General features: G+C 44.9%; 1 protein-coding gene across 8 annotated transcripts in view; it reads right to left on the bottom strand.

The window, feature by feature from the left end:
* Positions 1–5,419: 5,419 nt before the first annotated feature.
* Positions 5,420–16,214, bottom strand: part of MAK (male germ cell associated kinase) — a 53,941-nt gene continuing 43,146 nt past the window's right edge. For 7 of the 8 annotated variants that reach the window (XM_089333410.1, XM_051855120.3, XM_089333411.1 and 4 more), the window contains 3 exons: positions 14,144–14,275; positions 10,910–11,029; positions 5,420–6,953 (listed from right to left, as the gene is read on the bottom strand). In XM_089333410.1, the coding sequence (XP_089189536.1) occupies positions 6,799–6,953; positions 10,910–11,029; positions 14,144–14,275 (407 nt within the window). In that variant the 3' untranslated portion in view covers positions 5,420–6,798. The remainder of the gene's footprint in view (positions 6,954–10,909; positions 11,030–14,143; positions 14,276–16,214) is intronic. The other variant, XM_089333414.1, reaches the window with a different exon arrangement.

Below are 16,214 nucleotides of genomic sequence, written 5' to 3'. Positions count from 1 at the left end.
GACAGTGAGAGAGAGAGAGACAGAGAGAAAGGTCTTCCTTTGCCATTGGTTCTCTTCATTTAGCCCTGTGGCTTTGTGTTAATGTTGGAAGTAATAGGATATTTGCTATCACTAACAAGATTTGGCATTGTTTTAGAGGTACTAGACAAAGCAATAAAACATGAGAAATGAAGTATAAATTAATACAAAAGTAAATAAAAATATTTTGTAGCTGATATAATTATCTGTATAGACAATCTAAGATAAACAATTAAAGACCTAGTAAAACTAATAAAATTAGATAATGCAGTAAGGCATAAGTGCTACACCAATACTTGAGCCAAAATGAGTTTTCTCCCATACCTTTGCTAATACCAGAGCTCAAACCTCGTCATCTTTTCCTTATTAAATTTTCTGATATAACTCGTTTTCATGCTTTGGGCCCATGATGCATTCTCTACTTGGACTTAGGCATATTTCAAGTATAATTAGACTCATAGATTGCAAACTATTCAGTGGCCTCTCACTAAATGTATATCCCGCTCTGTCTCTGTAACTTCCTATTTCTTTTATCAATAGTACCTACCATAATTTGAAAATATTTTTTGTTTGTGTTTACTAATGTCTGCTTCTATAATACATGTTCTGTGAGGGCAGGGAAAATAATTCTTCTATTACTATCATATACACAACACTTAGTATATTGTGGGGCACTTCAGTAAATATTTACTGTATAGACTTTTCAAGCCAGCTTTTTTTTTTTTTTAAGATTTATTTATTTGAAAGAGTTACAGAGAGAGCAGGAGAGAAAGAGAGAGGGAGAGAGATAATTTCCATCTGCTGTTTCACTCCCCAGATGGCCAGAACAGCTGGAGCTGGGTCAGGCCAAAGTCAGGAACCTGGAGCTTTATCTGAGTCTCTCATTAGGCAGGGACCCAAGCACTCTAGCCATCTTCCATTGCTTTCCCAGGCTATTGGCCAAGAGCTGGATTGGAAGTGGAGCAGTCAGGACTTGAACCGGTGCCCATGTGAGATGCTGGTATTGCAGGCAGTGGGTTAACCTGCCACACTCCTTCAAGCCAACTTTTAATGAATACTGTTTTACCTTCATCTACCTGAAAGGCAGAATGATGGGTGGGGCGGGTGGGGAAGGGAGGTTAGGTGGGGATTTTCATCCACTGCTTCCTTCTTTAAATGCCGGCAACATCCAGGTCTAAGTTCATGGAAAATGCATATTATAAAAAAACTGCATTGATTAAAAAATGTTTTGCACCAAATATAGTTATCTTTTATTTCAGTTTTCCATGAACTTTTTGAAATCAATCCTCAACAAAAGAGCAAATCACAACAACAATGTTTCAAAAAATCGTACACCACAACCAATGGAATTCCCCCAGGTATGCAAGGCTGATTCAACTTCGAGAAGCAATTACTGTTGTCCATCATACCAAGAAGCTAAGAAAAAATCCACATGATCACATCACACATGCAGAAAAAGGATCTGACAAAGATTCAACACCCATTGGTAATAAAAACAGCAGATTAGGAATGATGGGAACCTTTCCAATATGAGAAAGAATATCTACAAGAAACCTACAGCTAACAGCATATTTAATAACAGAAATTAGATGTCTTCCTGCCAAAGTCAGGAGCAAGGCAAGGATGTCCACTCTCACCACTTCTACTCAACATCATATTGGGAATCCCAGCTAATGCAGTAAACAAGAAAAAGAGGGGCTGGCGCTGTGGCATACTAGGTAATCCTCCGCCTGTGGGGCCGGCATCCCATACGGGCACCAGTTTGTGTCCCGGATGCTCCACTTCCAATCCAGCTCTCTGCTATGGCCTGAGAAAGCAGTGGAAGATGGCCCAACTGCTTGGGCCCTGTACCCATGTGGGAGACACGGAAGAAGCTCCTCGCTCCTGACGTTTGGCCCAGCTCTGGCCGTTGCGGCCTTTTGGGAGTGAACCAGTGGATGGAAGGTCTCTCTCTCTGTGTCTCTGCCTCTCTTTGTAACTCTGCCTCTCAAATAAATAAATAAAATCTTAAATAAGAAAAGGAAATAAAAGGTATACTTGTTTGGAAGAAATATAACTGCTTTTGATAGCAGATGACACAATTTCTGTAGTAAGCCATTTTAGCAGCTATTAGGATATAAATTCATATATAGAAGCTGCTTGCTTTCTCATATGCCGACAATGAACAACTAAAATTTTGAAATTAAAAATATATTTACACTAGCACCCAAAAAACTCCACTCCCCACATCCCACACATAAATAAATATAACAAAATAAGAACAAGATGTGTATGAGGAAAACTACAAAATTGATGTAAAAAGTCAAAGAGCGGAGAAAATGCACAGAAATCCCATGGACATGGAGAGGAAGACACGATATTATAGGATGTCAGTGTTCCCTTATTGAACCTAAGTTGAATGCAATCTCAATCAAAATCCAGTAAGTTATTCAGAGCCTATCAATAGATTCTATTTTTATTTTTATTTATTTTTTTATTTTTTGACAGAGTGGACAGTGAGAGAGAGAGACAGAGAGAAAGGTCTTCCTTTGCCGTTGGTTCACCCCCCAATGGCCGCTGCGGCCGGCGCACCACGCTGATCCGAAGGCAGGAGCCAGGTGTTTATCCTGGTCTCCCATGGGGTGCAGGGCCCAAGGACCTGGGCCATCCTCCACTGCACTCCCTGGCCATAGCAGAGAGCTGGCCTGGAAGAGGGGCAACTGGGACAGAATCCGGTGCCCCAACCAGGACTAGAACCTGGTGTGCCAGCGCCGCAAGGTGGAGGATTAGCCTATTGAGCCGCGGCACTGGCTTCAATAGGTTCTAGAGTTTATATGGAGAAGTAATAGACTCCTCATAGTTAGCACGATATTGAAGGATATGAACTGTCTAGAGGACTCACACTACCCAACTTGAAAACTTCTTTAAAGCTACTGGTATCAAGGCGCATGGGGGCTGGCGTTGTGGCACAGTGGGTTAAGCTGCTGCCTGCGATGCCGACGTCCCAAATGAGCGCCAGATCCAGTCCTGGCTGCCTAAGTTCCCATCCAGCTCTCTGCTAATGTGCTTGGTAAAGCAGTGGAAGATGGCATAAGTGCTTGGGCCCTGCCACCCATGTGGGAGACCTGGACAAGGTTTTGGGTTCTTGGCCCAGCCCCAGCTGTTGGAGAGTGAACCAGTGGATGGAAGATCTATTCCTCTCCCTGACCCCCCAACTCTGCCTTTCAAATAAATAAAAATCTTAAAAAGCATGGTATTAGCCCAAGAATAGACAAGCATGAGGTATCTTCCAAAAGTACGTGGAAAATGCATATCATGAAAAACTATGCATGGGTTTAAAAATTTTTAACCAAAAGAACTTTTTTTTTCCCCCACAAACCCTTCGAAGTATACTTGTAGAACAGGGGATGGAGTAGAGGGCCCAGAAATGGAGCCATATAAATACAGTTAAGCTGTTCTTTAAGTAGGAAGTAAGGCAATGGAGAAAGGATAGTCCTCAAGAGATGGGGCTAGAACAGCTGGATGTCAGCATGCAGTGTGGTTACTGTGCCTGCTCGGGGCACCTGCGGCACATGTTAGCGTGCCAGGGTTCGGGTCCCGGCTGTTTCTGATTCCAGCCTCTTGCTGACGTCGTTCTGCCAGGCAGCAGATGATGAGTCCACTGCTTGGGCCCCTGCCAGCCATGTGGGAGACCCGGATGGAGTTCTGACTCCGCAGTTTGGCCTGGCCCTGCCCCGCCTTCCAGGCATTGGAATGGACTAGCAGATGGTTCTGTCTCTCTGCCCTTCAAATAAGTTAAAAATACATTTTTTAAACATGAAGATAAAGAACTCACAAACATTAACTTAAAATGGATCGTGTATCTAAATATCTAAATCTAGAAGATAACATAGAACATCGCAGGTGATAAGGTTTAGTGATGAGCTTTGATACAACATCAAAAGCACTGAGAATGAACAAATTCCGTTGGCTTTTTTTTTTTTTTTTTAAGATTTATTTATTTTATTCAAAAGGCAAAGTTATAGAGAGGCAGAGAGAGAGGTCTTCCATCCACTGGACTCCCCAGATGGCCAAAACAGCTGGAGCTGCTCCAATCCAAAGCCAGGAGCCAGGAGTGTCTTTCAGGTCTCCCATGTGGGTGCAGGGGCCCAAGGACTTGGGCCATCTTCCACTTCTTTCCCAGGCCATAGCAGAGAACTGGATCAGAAAAGGAGCAGCTAGGACTCGAACCGGTGTCCATATGGGATGCTGGAACTGCAGGCAGCAGTTTTTTCCTGCTATGCCATAACACTATGCTTTACCCGCATGTGGCTTTATCTGCTATGCCAACAACCCTGTGTTGGAGTTCTTAAAACTGAAAACTTCTGCTCTGGCAAACATTCTCAAGGGAATGAAAAAAGCAGGCCACACAGACTGAGAGAAGATATTTGCCAAAGACAACCGATAATGGCCTGTTGTGCAGAATGTACAAACAGTTAATAAAATGGGCAGAAGATCAGAACAGACATCTCACACCAAAGAAGGTGAACAGATGGCAAGTGAGCACATGGGAAGCTTGACAGCGTGTTATCAGGAAACTGCGAGTTAAGGCAACAGTGAGGGCCCACCTGCACCTGCTGGAATGGCCCAGATACAGCCCACTGAGCACCCCCAGTGCCGGTGAGGCTGTGGACCAGCAGGGTGTCTCACTCATTGCTGGGGGAATGCAAAGTGTTAGCCACTCTGGAGGAGTCTGGCAGCTTCTTATAAAACTAAACATCCTCTTACAATATATTCCAGCAGTCAGCCTCCTTGGTATTCTCCTAAGTGAGCTGAAAACTGATGTTCACACACACACACGTTTGTGGCAGCTTTATTCAAAATTGCCCAAACTTGGAAGCAATCAAGATGGCCTTCAGTAGTGGATGGATAAACAAAATGTGCATCCGTTTAATGAAATGCATGAGCTGTATCAAGCTTAGAAAAGATACGGAGGAACTTTAGATGACTAACTGGAAGAAGCCACTCTGGCTCTGATTCCAACTGCACGATTCTAGAAAAAAATTTAACGGTAAAAAAAGGTCAGAGGTTCAGAGGGAGGTGAGGGGGGTCAATGGGTGGTGGTGAGATTCTTAGGGCCCTGGAACTACTCTGAACAACACTGTAATGGTGGTGCCGTCATTGTACGTTTTGTCAAAACCCACAGAATGTACAGCTCAGAGTGAATCCTGATGTGAGGAATGGACTTCCGTTAGTAACAGTGTCAGTGCTGGCTCTTTACTGTAACAAGTGTGCCACACTAATGCAGGACATCAGTAATGGGAGAACTGAGGAGGGGTAGTTAAAGGGATGTGTATAGTTACTGTACTTACTGATTAATATTTCTGTAAACCTAAAACTGCTAAAAATAAAAAGTCTACTAATTACAACAACAAAGAGAATGTGAAGTTTAAAAATGTAAACACCAGTTAATCATATTTATTTAAATATCTACTCAGGGTTTAAAAATTTCTCAGCAATACAAAAGAATATTTATGAGCTCTGAGACATTAATTAAAGCTGTACGAATACACACAACCATTACCACTAAGATAAACTACTATTTAGATTTTAACATTTTTCAACATATGAAATCTCAACAGCTGAACTGTCTATACAAAAATATCCTTTTATTACCATTATTTTATAATGTGCCCTTGGATAATGCCACAGATGAAACCAGTTACATCAGCATAAAGTCATAAAATACGTAACAGTGTCAGCCCCTGATAACATTATTATTCCTTAAAAAGAGTATACAGTACTAATGTCCAATCTATAAAGTGGCAGGCTTAAATACAGTAGCTCAAAGCGTCCGTTTTAAATATTAACTCAGAAATGAAACTAAAGGGCAAGAATATGTACTGAGAGAGGCCTCTGCTGTGGCAACTGAGCACATTGGCTTTGAAGAGCGAATGTAGAAGCCAGGGCCAGGCCAGCAGCATGCAGCAGCAGCGTCTGCTTTGGGGACCAAAGACCATCTGTGTCCTGAAAGTCCAGCAGACACTTAACCCAGTCTCAAGAACCTTCTTAATGGTACAGAGAACAGAGAATCTTGATTAATATGGAAGTCATCAAGCCATTGGGTTTGATAATTACCATTAATTCAACACTGTTGATTGGTCAAGATCAAACAGCGGACTCTCCACTAAATTCAGTGGGATAATTTCGATTTTCTCTATGTTAAAGGTAATTTATTTCTAAGACACACACCCCCTGCTCAAAACTGGAATTACCATTGCTCCCACAGTTTCAAAGAAGAAAAACAAAGAGCACAGTCTTGTCTTGGCCATAGAACGGACAGCCCACTGAGGTCTGCGTCACTGCTGTGAAAAAACAATACAAAAACAAAACCAAAACCCAAGAATCCCTCTTGGGCCAATAACTTCAGTGTGGTGAAATTTTAAGCAGTTTAGGCCAACATATAACAACTGAAATGAGAACACTAACCACTCACTTTCTGCAGGCATTTCTTTTGAAAACTTAATTGCGCTTACTGTCTATTAATTGGTAGATCAAATACTTGATACTTTGGCAAATAGTTTATTCAATACTTTGTAAAGCCCTACCCATGTATCAGCACTGAGGGCAATGATGCTAAGAAAATGCATTTCATCTGATAGGAAACAAAGAAAATAGGAGATGATTTTTGTTCTTCGAAGTACCCACTACTGCAGGTTTCTTCCAGAACTCAGTAGAAATAGACATCTGTAGGCATTTCCCGGCCTCGGGGACTTGCACACACTCTATGGAGCAATGCTGAGGGGCATCAGAGCAGTGTTCCTACCGGTGGCCTCCGTACTTGGCCACCCAGTCTGTCCTCCCGTGCACGGAAGGAACTGGCTGTGCTCGGTTCATGATGTTTAGGTTTTTCGCTGTAGGTTTGTAAGTAGTTCCTGAAAACTGCCCCCGACCAGCTTTTGTGTTCCAGGTGTATTCTGAAAGACAATCAGAGTTAGAAATGAAACTTTATTCATTTGATTATAAAATTCAAAATAAGGGAATTTATCCTTTCATTTCATGGGAAAATTTTGAATTTATCTTTAAAATATTTGGTGGCCTCTGAAAGTATTTTATTTCCTAATTTTAAAACAATAAGTTCTAGTTTAGTATTATGTTTACAGCAATTGAAATTTTCAGGAACTTAAAAGCCAGTATTTCTGGCTTATAGTTCTGACACTGCTGATATCTCCAATATTTCACAACTGGATAAGCAACACCAAGTCAGAGGACCTAGAGAAATTCTTGGCTCACAGTTGGGCGATACCTACAGTGCCAGTGACTCTGATATCACATTGTGATTACAGCTATAGAACATTCAAACACACATCACTAAAGAAAATGTGTTTGAAGTTGTGAGTCTTAACAAAACTCTAACTTCATGGAACGACACATAATGAGGCCTATAATACATCTCTCTTTAAAAATGAAAATGTTTTTAGAATCAAGAAATTTCATTTTTTTAATTTGGAGAAATTATAGAGGATAACACAAACCCTTAAATGGTAATCCGTTCTTACAACCCCAAACCTTGACTATAAGGTTTGTTTTATTTATACATTTGCCTGCTTATAAACTTGAGAAAAATCTAAAATTTGTTAAAGCATTTGTCCTGTGAACAATTTACAAGTTAAAATTGCTCCAACACCTCAACTGACAAAGCCATAAATCATTTTACAGACAACACTGATGTCTTCCCTCCTCCCACCTCACTTCAAATTGAGAGCTGGGTAGCATAAGGATTCTAAATGAGGAGCTGCCCAACCTTCCCATTTGGAATTTACTCTTTTCAAGTGGCTGTCATTCTTGGATTAAACTCTAGGTGGCAACACTGAAATGAGTAACTTTTGTATGGTTAACACTAGCTTCCCCGTATTTACTGCCATGGTTTTCTTACGTTCAGTGTAAAGTGGGGGTGTAGGAGGAAAGTCTGCGGGCATGTGGTCCCCATGTGCTGCTAACCTCAGCTAAAGTGAACAAAGCATGCAGTGTGCAGTAGCCCGGGCCAGCTGGTCGCCCCCGCAGCTGTGTGGTTTGGTTGGGACAGGAGGCTCGCAGTGGACTGAAGGGCCCTTTCATCGCGCTCCTACAGGCAGGGTCAATGGGTCCAGCAACATCCCTTCAGCTGTAGCCGTGGAATGTAACAAGCATCAGACTTAGTGCACACAGGAGGGCTCCGTGGGCACAAGAGACAGCATGGAGGGGCTGGGAGCTGAGGGAGGGGCAGAGATGGCTAAGGTCATTCAGAGATGGAGAAAGGGAACATTCTTTTTTTTTTTTTTTTAAATATTTATTTATTTGAAAGGCAAGTGACAGAGAAAGGGAGAGAGAGAGAGAAAGCAATCTTCCATCCACTAGGTTTACTCCCCAAATGGGCACAATGACCAGGGTTGGATCAGCATGGGAGTCAGGAGCCAGGAACTCCATTGGGTCTCCCACATGGGAGGCAGGAGTCCAGGTACTTGGGCCACCTGCTACTGCTTTCCCAGGTGCATTAGCAGGGAGCTGGATTGGAAACAGAACAGCTGGATTCAAACCAGTGCCCCTATATGGATTGCCGAGTAGGTTGCAGCTTAACCCACTGTGTCGCAACGCTGGCCTGGGGAACACATCCTTAAGCTGATGTGTGAGGCTTCTGGGGTAAGAAGTGAGGGGTTTGGAGAGAAACAAAAAAAATTTTTTTCCTCCAAAGTCATGACATACAGCCCAAGTCCCGAACGCATTTAAATGGAACCATGTCCATAGTTTATAGAACTCTGAAGAAGGAATCATTTTGAAATGAAGGTGGTAGTGTTGAGATTGAGGATTCCTTTTTTTGAAATAAGGTTTCAGAATTCAAGTACCTTTGGTGAAGAACCTAGTGGCAGACAAAGAAGCCCAGACCTCCTGGCAGGGCAAGAAATGCCTTTGGGCCTTGGCTGGACCCCACCGCTCAGCTTGCTGCCCACGAGGGCAGGGAGTCAGCCCGCAGTGCTTGCTGGGTGCTTATTTTAAAAACTGTGAGTGTCTCCTTTCAAGGGCATTCCTCTTCTAGTAGGAGAGAGGTGTAGGGACAGGGTTCACCTCCAGTTTTGGGTTTAATGGATCTAATTTTTGTGATGCAAATTTCAGTAATATATTAAAACTTGCATAAGATGATCACGTAGCACCTTCCGTACCACAGCCACAATGTGGGGGGGGGGGTAGTGCATGAGTTAACAGACGAACAAGGTGACTGTTTTGAAAGAAGTCGCCCCTTGAAGCCTTTACTGCTACTTTCAAGGCAGGGGATGAAGACATATTAGGAAGTTTGGGAGGACAAACTTATTATGGGGGTGGGGGATTAATGAATTTTCCTCAAAACTTGAGGGGTAGGAAGAAGAGTGGAGAGGAAGGCCATGAGAGGAGGGGAAATAGTTGAGTAAATATGGTAATGACCTGGTTTTATTTTCTCGTGGGGAACTGTCACCCAAGAGGGAAGGACGGGAAGACACATCTGACAGAACAGTTTTCCTAAGGATGTGCACTGGCCACGTGAGAGGGATTAGTGTTTACTTCTTTTTTTCCCTTTCCTCCTATCACCATCTGCAGGGAAATATGATGAGCAGAGTAAATGAAGAGATGAAAAGTTAGGAGAATGCATTTATGTTAAAAAATGAAAACAGGAATATACATGCTAATTTGACAAAAATCATTCATCTATAAAGGCCTTCAACATCTTACAAAAGTGCTTTTAAAAAGACCCACTCTGAATTTCCAAGAGCAGGCAGGCACCCAGATAACAACATAATTGGAAACATTATGATGTTCTGCATTTATATTTAAACACTGCGGCTAAGTCCTGGTGAATGGCTCCCGTGGAGGCTAGTTTAGATATCAGAGGCCTTCTAGAAACTCTGCAAGCTATTTCCCTGTGTTTGTCTCAGCAGGGAGTCAGGAAGCAGTCCTTTTCACAGATTAAGTATTGTTTCCTTTAGCAGTTCTACTGTGGTAAGAAATAAAAAAACTGAAGTCTTCCAGTGCGTTTTAACATTTTTAGCTCCACTAGTGTGAACTGTAAAAACAGGAGATTCCCATCATTTTCAATACAAGATTCGGGTTAGTTAGGGTAGGCAGTGAGAAGCCTTTGGAGCGGCCTTTTAAATTAAACTGCAGGTGGGTCTCTTCCCAAACCTCTGATTAGCTGCCTTGATGGTAACCTTAGGTGCTTCTATAGATCACAGGGACTTGGAGAGCATTCACGGTCAAGTCTGGTGGGCTCAAGTGCAGGCTCACCATCCTCAATTCCAAGGGCCTGCCCCGTGTGTCTATTACATGGGGTGCCACTGGGGAGCAAGCCCGCCTTAAAGGCCCATGACACCAGGGGGTGGAGGGGTGGACTCTTCCGGGTCTGATGTTACTGCGGAACAAAAGGCAGTGAGCGTGTGCAGCTCTGTCTGCGCTCCACAGTGGCAGCTGGAGTGTCACCGTTGATAAAAGCTTCACCAGGTGCCGGCGCTGGATGCAGCTTCTCGCACCTGTTGCACAGCACACTTTTCGGAAGTGGACCAACGAGTTTCTATCCTGGCTCCACTAGCTGTGTGACCTTAGGAAAGTTACTTAGTGCCAGTGTCCTCATCCTTAAGGTTCGGCACTCACGGTGGACGTGAGGCTCAGGCGACGCCACCCCATCCAGCCCTCTCCCTGTGCATGGCCGGGACGAACCACTCAAGTAGAGGTAGCTCTTCTGATGATTAGACAACTCTCAAACCACATTTTTTGGGAGAAAGTGAGGACTCTTTGCCAAAACCAATTGGAATTGTGTTAACAGCATGAGACACAAAGTCTTCAAGTTGGGGGGAAGTGTACAAACTTGAAGGGAAAACGTTCCTCTCTGCTTAGAACTCTAAAACACCTCATGTGAAGCCGGTCTTACCTGAAGCCGCTGCCCCGAGAGGTGCCAGCTGGATCCTCTGGCCAGCCGACCCCACTTCTTTTTTGAGAAAGGAAGGAATGCATCCTGACTGATTGTAAGTAGCACAGCTTCCAAGATTTCCTAGTGACATCAAAGAGTTTCACAGTCAGAGGTGACTTCTGCAGTGCCAGTGAATAACTTTGCACACTATCCCTATTACCTCTAAATGCTATTCCGGAGCGTCTACTGTGTTCTAGGCACTCTGCTATGCTTGCCACAGACATGCCTGATTCCGTCCACAGAACAACCCTCTCAGACGCACGGCATCCACATCGTGTGGCTGCGTGATGGGAAGTAATTTACGATCAGTAGAGGCCTGAGCTAGCACCTGAACTCAAGGCCGGCATGTGTTCAGTTTGCCCTGAGTAAGTGAACCTGTTCTCAGAGGGTTGTTGCAGGGAGTGACTAAGATGCACGCGAAGCACTTAGCCTAGAACCTTGTATTTAATGAATGTCGGTTATCATCACTGTCATCATCACTATAGTGTGCGACCAGTGTGGGACAGATGAAGGGGGAAAGTCTACAGTGGGACGCCGTCGGGAGGCCACTGCCTTGGCTGAAATGAGCAGCAGAGGGGCTGAACTGAGGCGGCTGCAGAGTGCGGAAGGGAGTGAAGCCAGGGACAGGCGGGGCTGGCAGGGAGACACGGGGATCTAAACCCCTCTTGGGTGACTTGGCGGGGCTCAGTTGACCGTGTAGGTTGTCTAAGAACAGCAACAGAGGAAGACAATCAGTGGCTTAGAGATTAGGAGTTATCAGGGAGCTGTGGGCTGGGGGAGCCAGCTCAGAGGGGCCTGCGGACGTGCAGCGCCCTGGAGCAGACTCCCCAGCAGGCCAGCACTAGGGAAGGAGCGAGAAGGACTGTGGAGGAGAGGATGCACAGGAAGATCGAAGAGCACGCAGCTGTGGGCAGAGAAGGCTCGGCCAGTGAGGCACAGAGGTCTGAGGAGCTCAGCGCTGCCCGCGAGACTGGCCACCAGGACAGTGTGGGGACACGGCAGGAGACGCCCCCATAGCACCACCGGGACAGCGTGGGGACACGGCAGGAGACACCCCCGTGGCACCACCGGGACAGTGTGGGGACACGGCAGGAGACGCTCCCGTGGCACCACCGGGACAGCGTGGGGACACGGCAGGAGACGCCCCCGTGGCACCACCGGGACAGCGTGGGGACACGGCAGGAGACGCCCCCGTGGCATCACAGGGACAGCGTGGGGACACGGCAGGAGATGCCTCCGTGGCACCACAGGGAGTGTGGGGACACAGCAGGAGACGCCTGCTGCAAACACTTATTAAATGCTTATTGTGTGGCAACTCTGGGAATGGTTACATAGTAATGCCTAAGTAGGTATTGTTATCTCCATTTTATGGATGTGGTAACTGGCTTATGTAACGTCCCAAACCACAAAAGCTAGTGAGTGGCAAGACGGGGACACGCCAGGTTCTGAAAGCCATGCACTGAGCAGTTATATGATGTTGCTTCCTACGGGAGAAAGAAGTTATTCAGAAAAAAAAGCGAAGGAAAATTAAATCTTCTTAAATTATCTTGGCTTGAAGTACCTTGTGTGTCACTTAACCCCTAGGAAATCCGCCATCTCTTTTAACCTGGCTAATTTTTTTTTTTTTTTTTGTAAAACACTGTTTATGCTTAAGAAATGGGTTTCAGAACTTTTAAAAATAAACATTCTAGGAATATTAACCACAGAGTTAGTTTAAAATACTCTTTTCCATGGAATCATTTGCTTGATTTCTACACATTGCCATGATTAATTTAAGAAGATGAGCCCAGAATCTTTGGAGAGCAAACTGGTCCTGGATAGTGTTGATGACATGGGATGCTGCTTCCCTAGTCCTGCTGTGACCTCTAACAGCAGGTCGCTGGCTGTCCGTGATAGGACCAGAGGCAAATGTTGAGCAGAAAACAAGACAGGAGACTCAAAGCACAACTTGTACACATCTATATGCCCAGAAATTACCTGGAGGGTCCTCTAATTTTTCAGGCAAGCTTTCATTGCATGAGAGTTTTTCAATTGGTTTAATTATGCTTTCTTCTAAAGACGAGACAGATGGAAAGAATGAATAGCAAGGAGGATGTTTGAGGAAAAGCAGACGAAAATGGATTAGATGATGAATGGAAAGATCCAGAAAAATATCCCCCAATGAGCACACGTTCCCATGTGCTGTCACAGCTTTCATTTGGTACCACTTACATGTTTCCCGGAGACTGAAAGACGTTATGCTGTCACTATTGTGTAACTGGTTGGTTCATTTTCAAATAACTGAGAAAAAATAAATAAGCTACAGTACTGCCACCTATGACACCTCAGCACATAAACAGGTACGCCGAGTCTTCCAGAAGCCTGAGGAATCTGCACAGAGGCCGACTGTGCTGATGCCCAATCGGAATACTTCCCTAGACGCTCACTGCTGCACCAACACTCCTCCAGCTCTGCTGATCCAACGCCACCTACATGTTTTGATTTTTTTAAATTTCATTTTTAGTTGGCACATAACTGTACATGTTGATGGAGTACAGGGTGGTAATTCAGTATATGTGTATGATGCATAATAAGCCAATCAAGGTCATTAACATTTCCATCTCCTGGAACGTTTATCATTTCTTTGTATTGGGAGTCCTCAAACTCTTCTCTTCCAGTTCCTCATAAAACACATACCAGACTGTTCTCAACTGTAGTCACCCTGCTGCACTGCAGAACACCAGACCTTCCTCCACGTATCTAACTCGGGTACCTCAGAAAGTTCATGGACAATGGAACTAAAGTGAATTAATTTTTTAAGGCTAAGAATGGAAAAACCTGACTTTAAGCAGGACTTGTTATCCAGTTATCAGCAACACCCGTTTACTCAGTGCTGCGTTCAGGTATCAAACAGCCCTTAGACTGGCATCCCAGATGTTTCACACTTGGGGAACCAGTGAGAAGTTGTCTTTTCATTTCTAAATAGAGAGATCTCGTAAGGCAGATCCATTTTAGGAAAGAACCCGGATGGAAGCTGAGGGTGCAGCAAATGGTTCCCTTAACTATCTGTGCTCAGGTCGTATTCGGCAAACCTTTGTGTATCTGCTGGGGTACACATATCCTGGCTGGAAGGAGGTAGTTACGATATAGTTAAGAGTAGACATCTGTAAAAAGACAACAGTGTATGTTCCCATTTTGACTGTGTTCTTACATTACCTGCGTTACTCCTTTTGAAAGCAAATTCTGCACCAATAGGTCCCAAAGACTTCGGAAATAACTGATTACTCCAAGGGTATGAGTTTATATCCTTCCCACGGGCTACGAAGGACACATTCTTGGGATTTACACCTCAGAAGAACAAAGCAGGCATTTCAGAGGTTAGAAAGGACCCCAAATGTGTGGGGGAAGATACATAATACCTTAACACAAGGACAAGAAATACCCTGGACAGGAGAATGGAATCACATCTAGGTTACACACAGCAAACACTTGCTTTCTGATGAGCCCTAACACGACCCGAGCCCTTGGCACAGGAACCTGGAATAACACTGACAGTGCACTTCAGAGGCGGAAGACACTTCCCACAACACAAGCAATAACACACATTGGACACTCTGGCTGAATGTCTCATCAAAAGTGAGGAGGTACTCAAGTTTTCTTCCATGTCACTCACTTGTTTCGAGTGTGCACCCTGGGCCTGACCCCTGGTCATCGCTTGGAGTCGCAGGGTGACCAAGGACTCAGGGAAACCTGAGAAATTCCAAAGTAGGTATCTAAAGACCCACCTGTCGTGCGTATCTGAATACGAGACAGAGGAAAATCGAAGCAGCTTATCACCTTTGAACTGGGAAGAAGGCGCTGGAAATGTACTTGCGAAAGAGGGCAGTTTAAATGATTTATGATTTCCTGAAATCTGTGAAACATAAGAAAACCTTGGGCTTCGGTTATGTGGCTAAAGGGAGTCATCTTCACTTTTTTTTTTTTAAGCAGGCAGAATGGACAGTGAGAGAGAGAGAGAGACAGAGAGAAAGGTCTTCCTTTTCCATTGGTTCACTCCCCAATGGCTGCTGCGGCGGTGCACTGCGCTGATCCGACGGCAGGAGCCAGGTGCTTCCTCCTGGTCTCCCATGGGGTGCAGGGCCCAAGCACTTGGGCCATCCTCCACTGCACTCCCTGGCCACAGCAGAGAGCTGGACTGGAAGAGGAGCAACCGGGACTAGAACCCGGTGTGCCGGCGCCGCAGGCGGAGGATTAGCCTAGTGAGCCGCGGCGCCGGCCTATCTTCACACATTTTTAAGAGACTCAGAAACTCATTATTGAGTTTTTTTCTTTCTACTGACACATTCAGCTGAACTTGTGAGATGCTAACGGCCGCACAGTCTCGGCTCTCGGCCGGGCACCCGGTGTTTTCTCTCGCTCCACAGAAGTCATCACCGAGGGCTCCATTAACTTGGGGAGCTGGAGGTGTTTCCCGGCAGCAGGAGCTTTTGCTTGTCACAAACTGAACCCCTGAGAAAGGTTTCACGTTTGTGAGATTCGGAATCACCTTGTGTGAAGGCAGCAGCAAGGGGCCTGGAAGGTTACGGACGCGGGCTCTCAAGGAGCACTCCCGGGAGCCGTTTCCCACTGTTGTAGGAAACGACTCCCCACGGGCTCTGGCTGCTGCTGAAACACCCGCACACACGAGTGTAGAGTGTAGAGCAGCTGCCTGGCGATCAGGGCGAGGCGCTGGGGGGGAATGACGCGCACTAGGGACAGCGGTACCCTCAGAAGCTGCAAGGTGGAGGGAAACATTTTAAATTCCTTTACACGAGCAAGCTCTTGTAAATGCAGTTCAACAATGAATGGGCCCTCAATATTTAAATCATTTATTCATCCAGTTGGCCTTGGCAGTATCCCTAAGTGGGTGTGATGTGTGTGAAGTAAATATATACACTGTTGAAGGCAGCAGGTTTAATTCAAGGTCTTAAAATATTCAGATTCCAATTTTGTTGGAAATACATAGGTTCTAGAATTTTACAACATGTGTTAGTCTATCAGCATTTCATTACATACCTTCCGTATACTAAACACTGCTGTGATTTGATATTGTAATGATTCAGATAATAATCACTGCACGAGGAGAATCCCTTGCCTCCACGGAGATTAACAAGTCAGTCAGCAAATATTTACTGAGCACCTACCATGTGCCAGGCAGCGTGCGTGGCACTGGTGAGGAAGTGGCGAGCAAAGTCGATCAGTTTCTTCCCTTTTGGCCCTCATACTCCAATAGGAAGAGAGACACTCG

This window comes from Oryctolagus cuniculus, chromosome 5 (assembly GCF_051225735.1).
Source record: "Oryctolagus cuniculus isolate XC-2025 breed Fujian yellow rabbit chromosome 5, ASM5122573v1, whole genome shotgun sequence".
NCBI lineage: Eukaryota > Metazoa > Chordata > Mammalia > Lagomorpha > Leporidae > Oryctolagus > Oryctolagus cuniculus.
The sequence above is the reverse complement of the archived record's forward strand: the minus strand, read 5'-3'. Positions and strand labels throughout refer to the sequence as shown.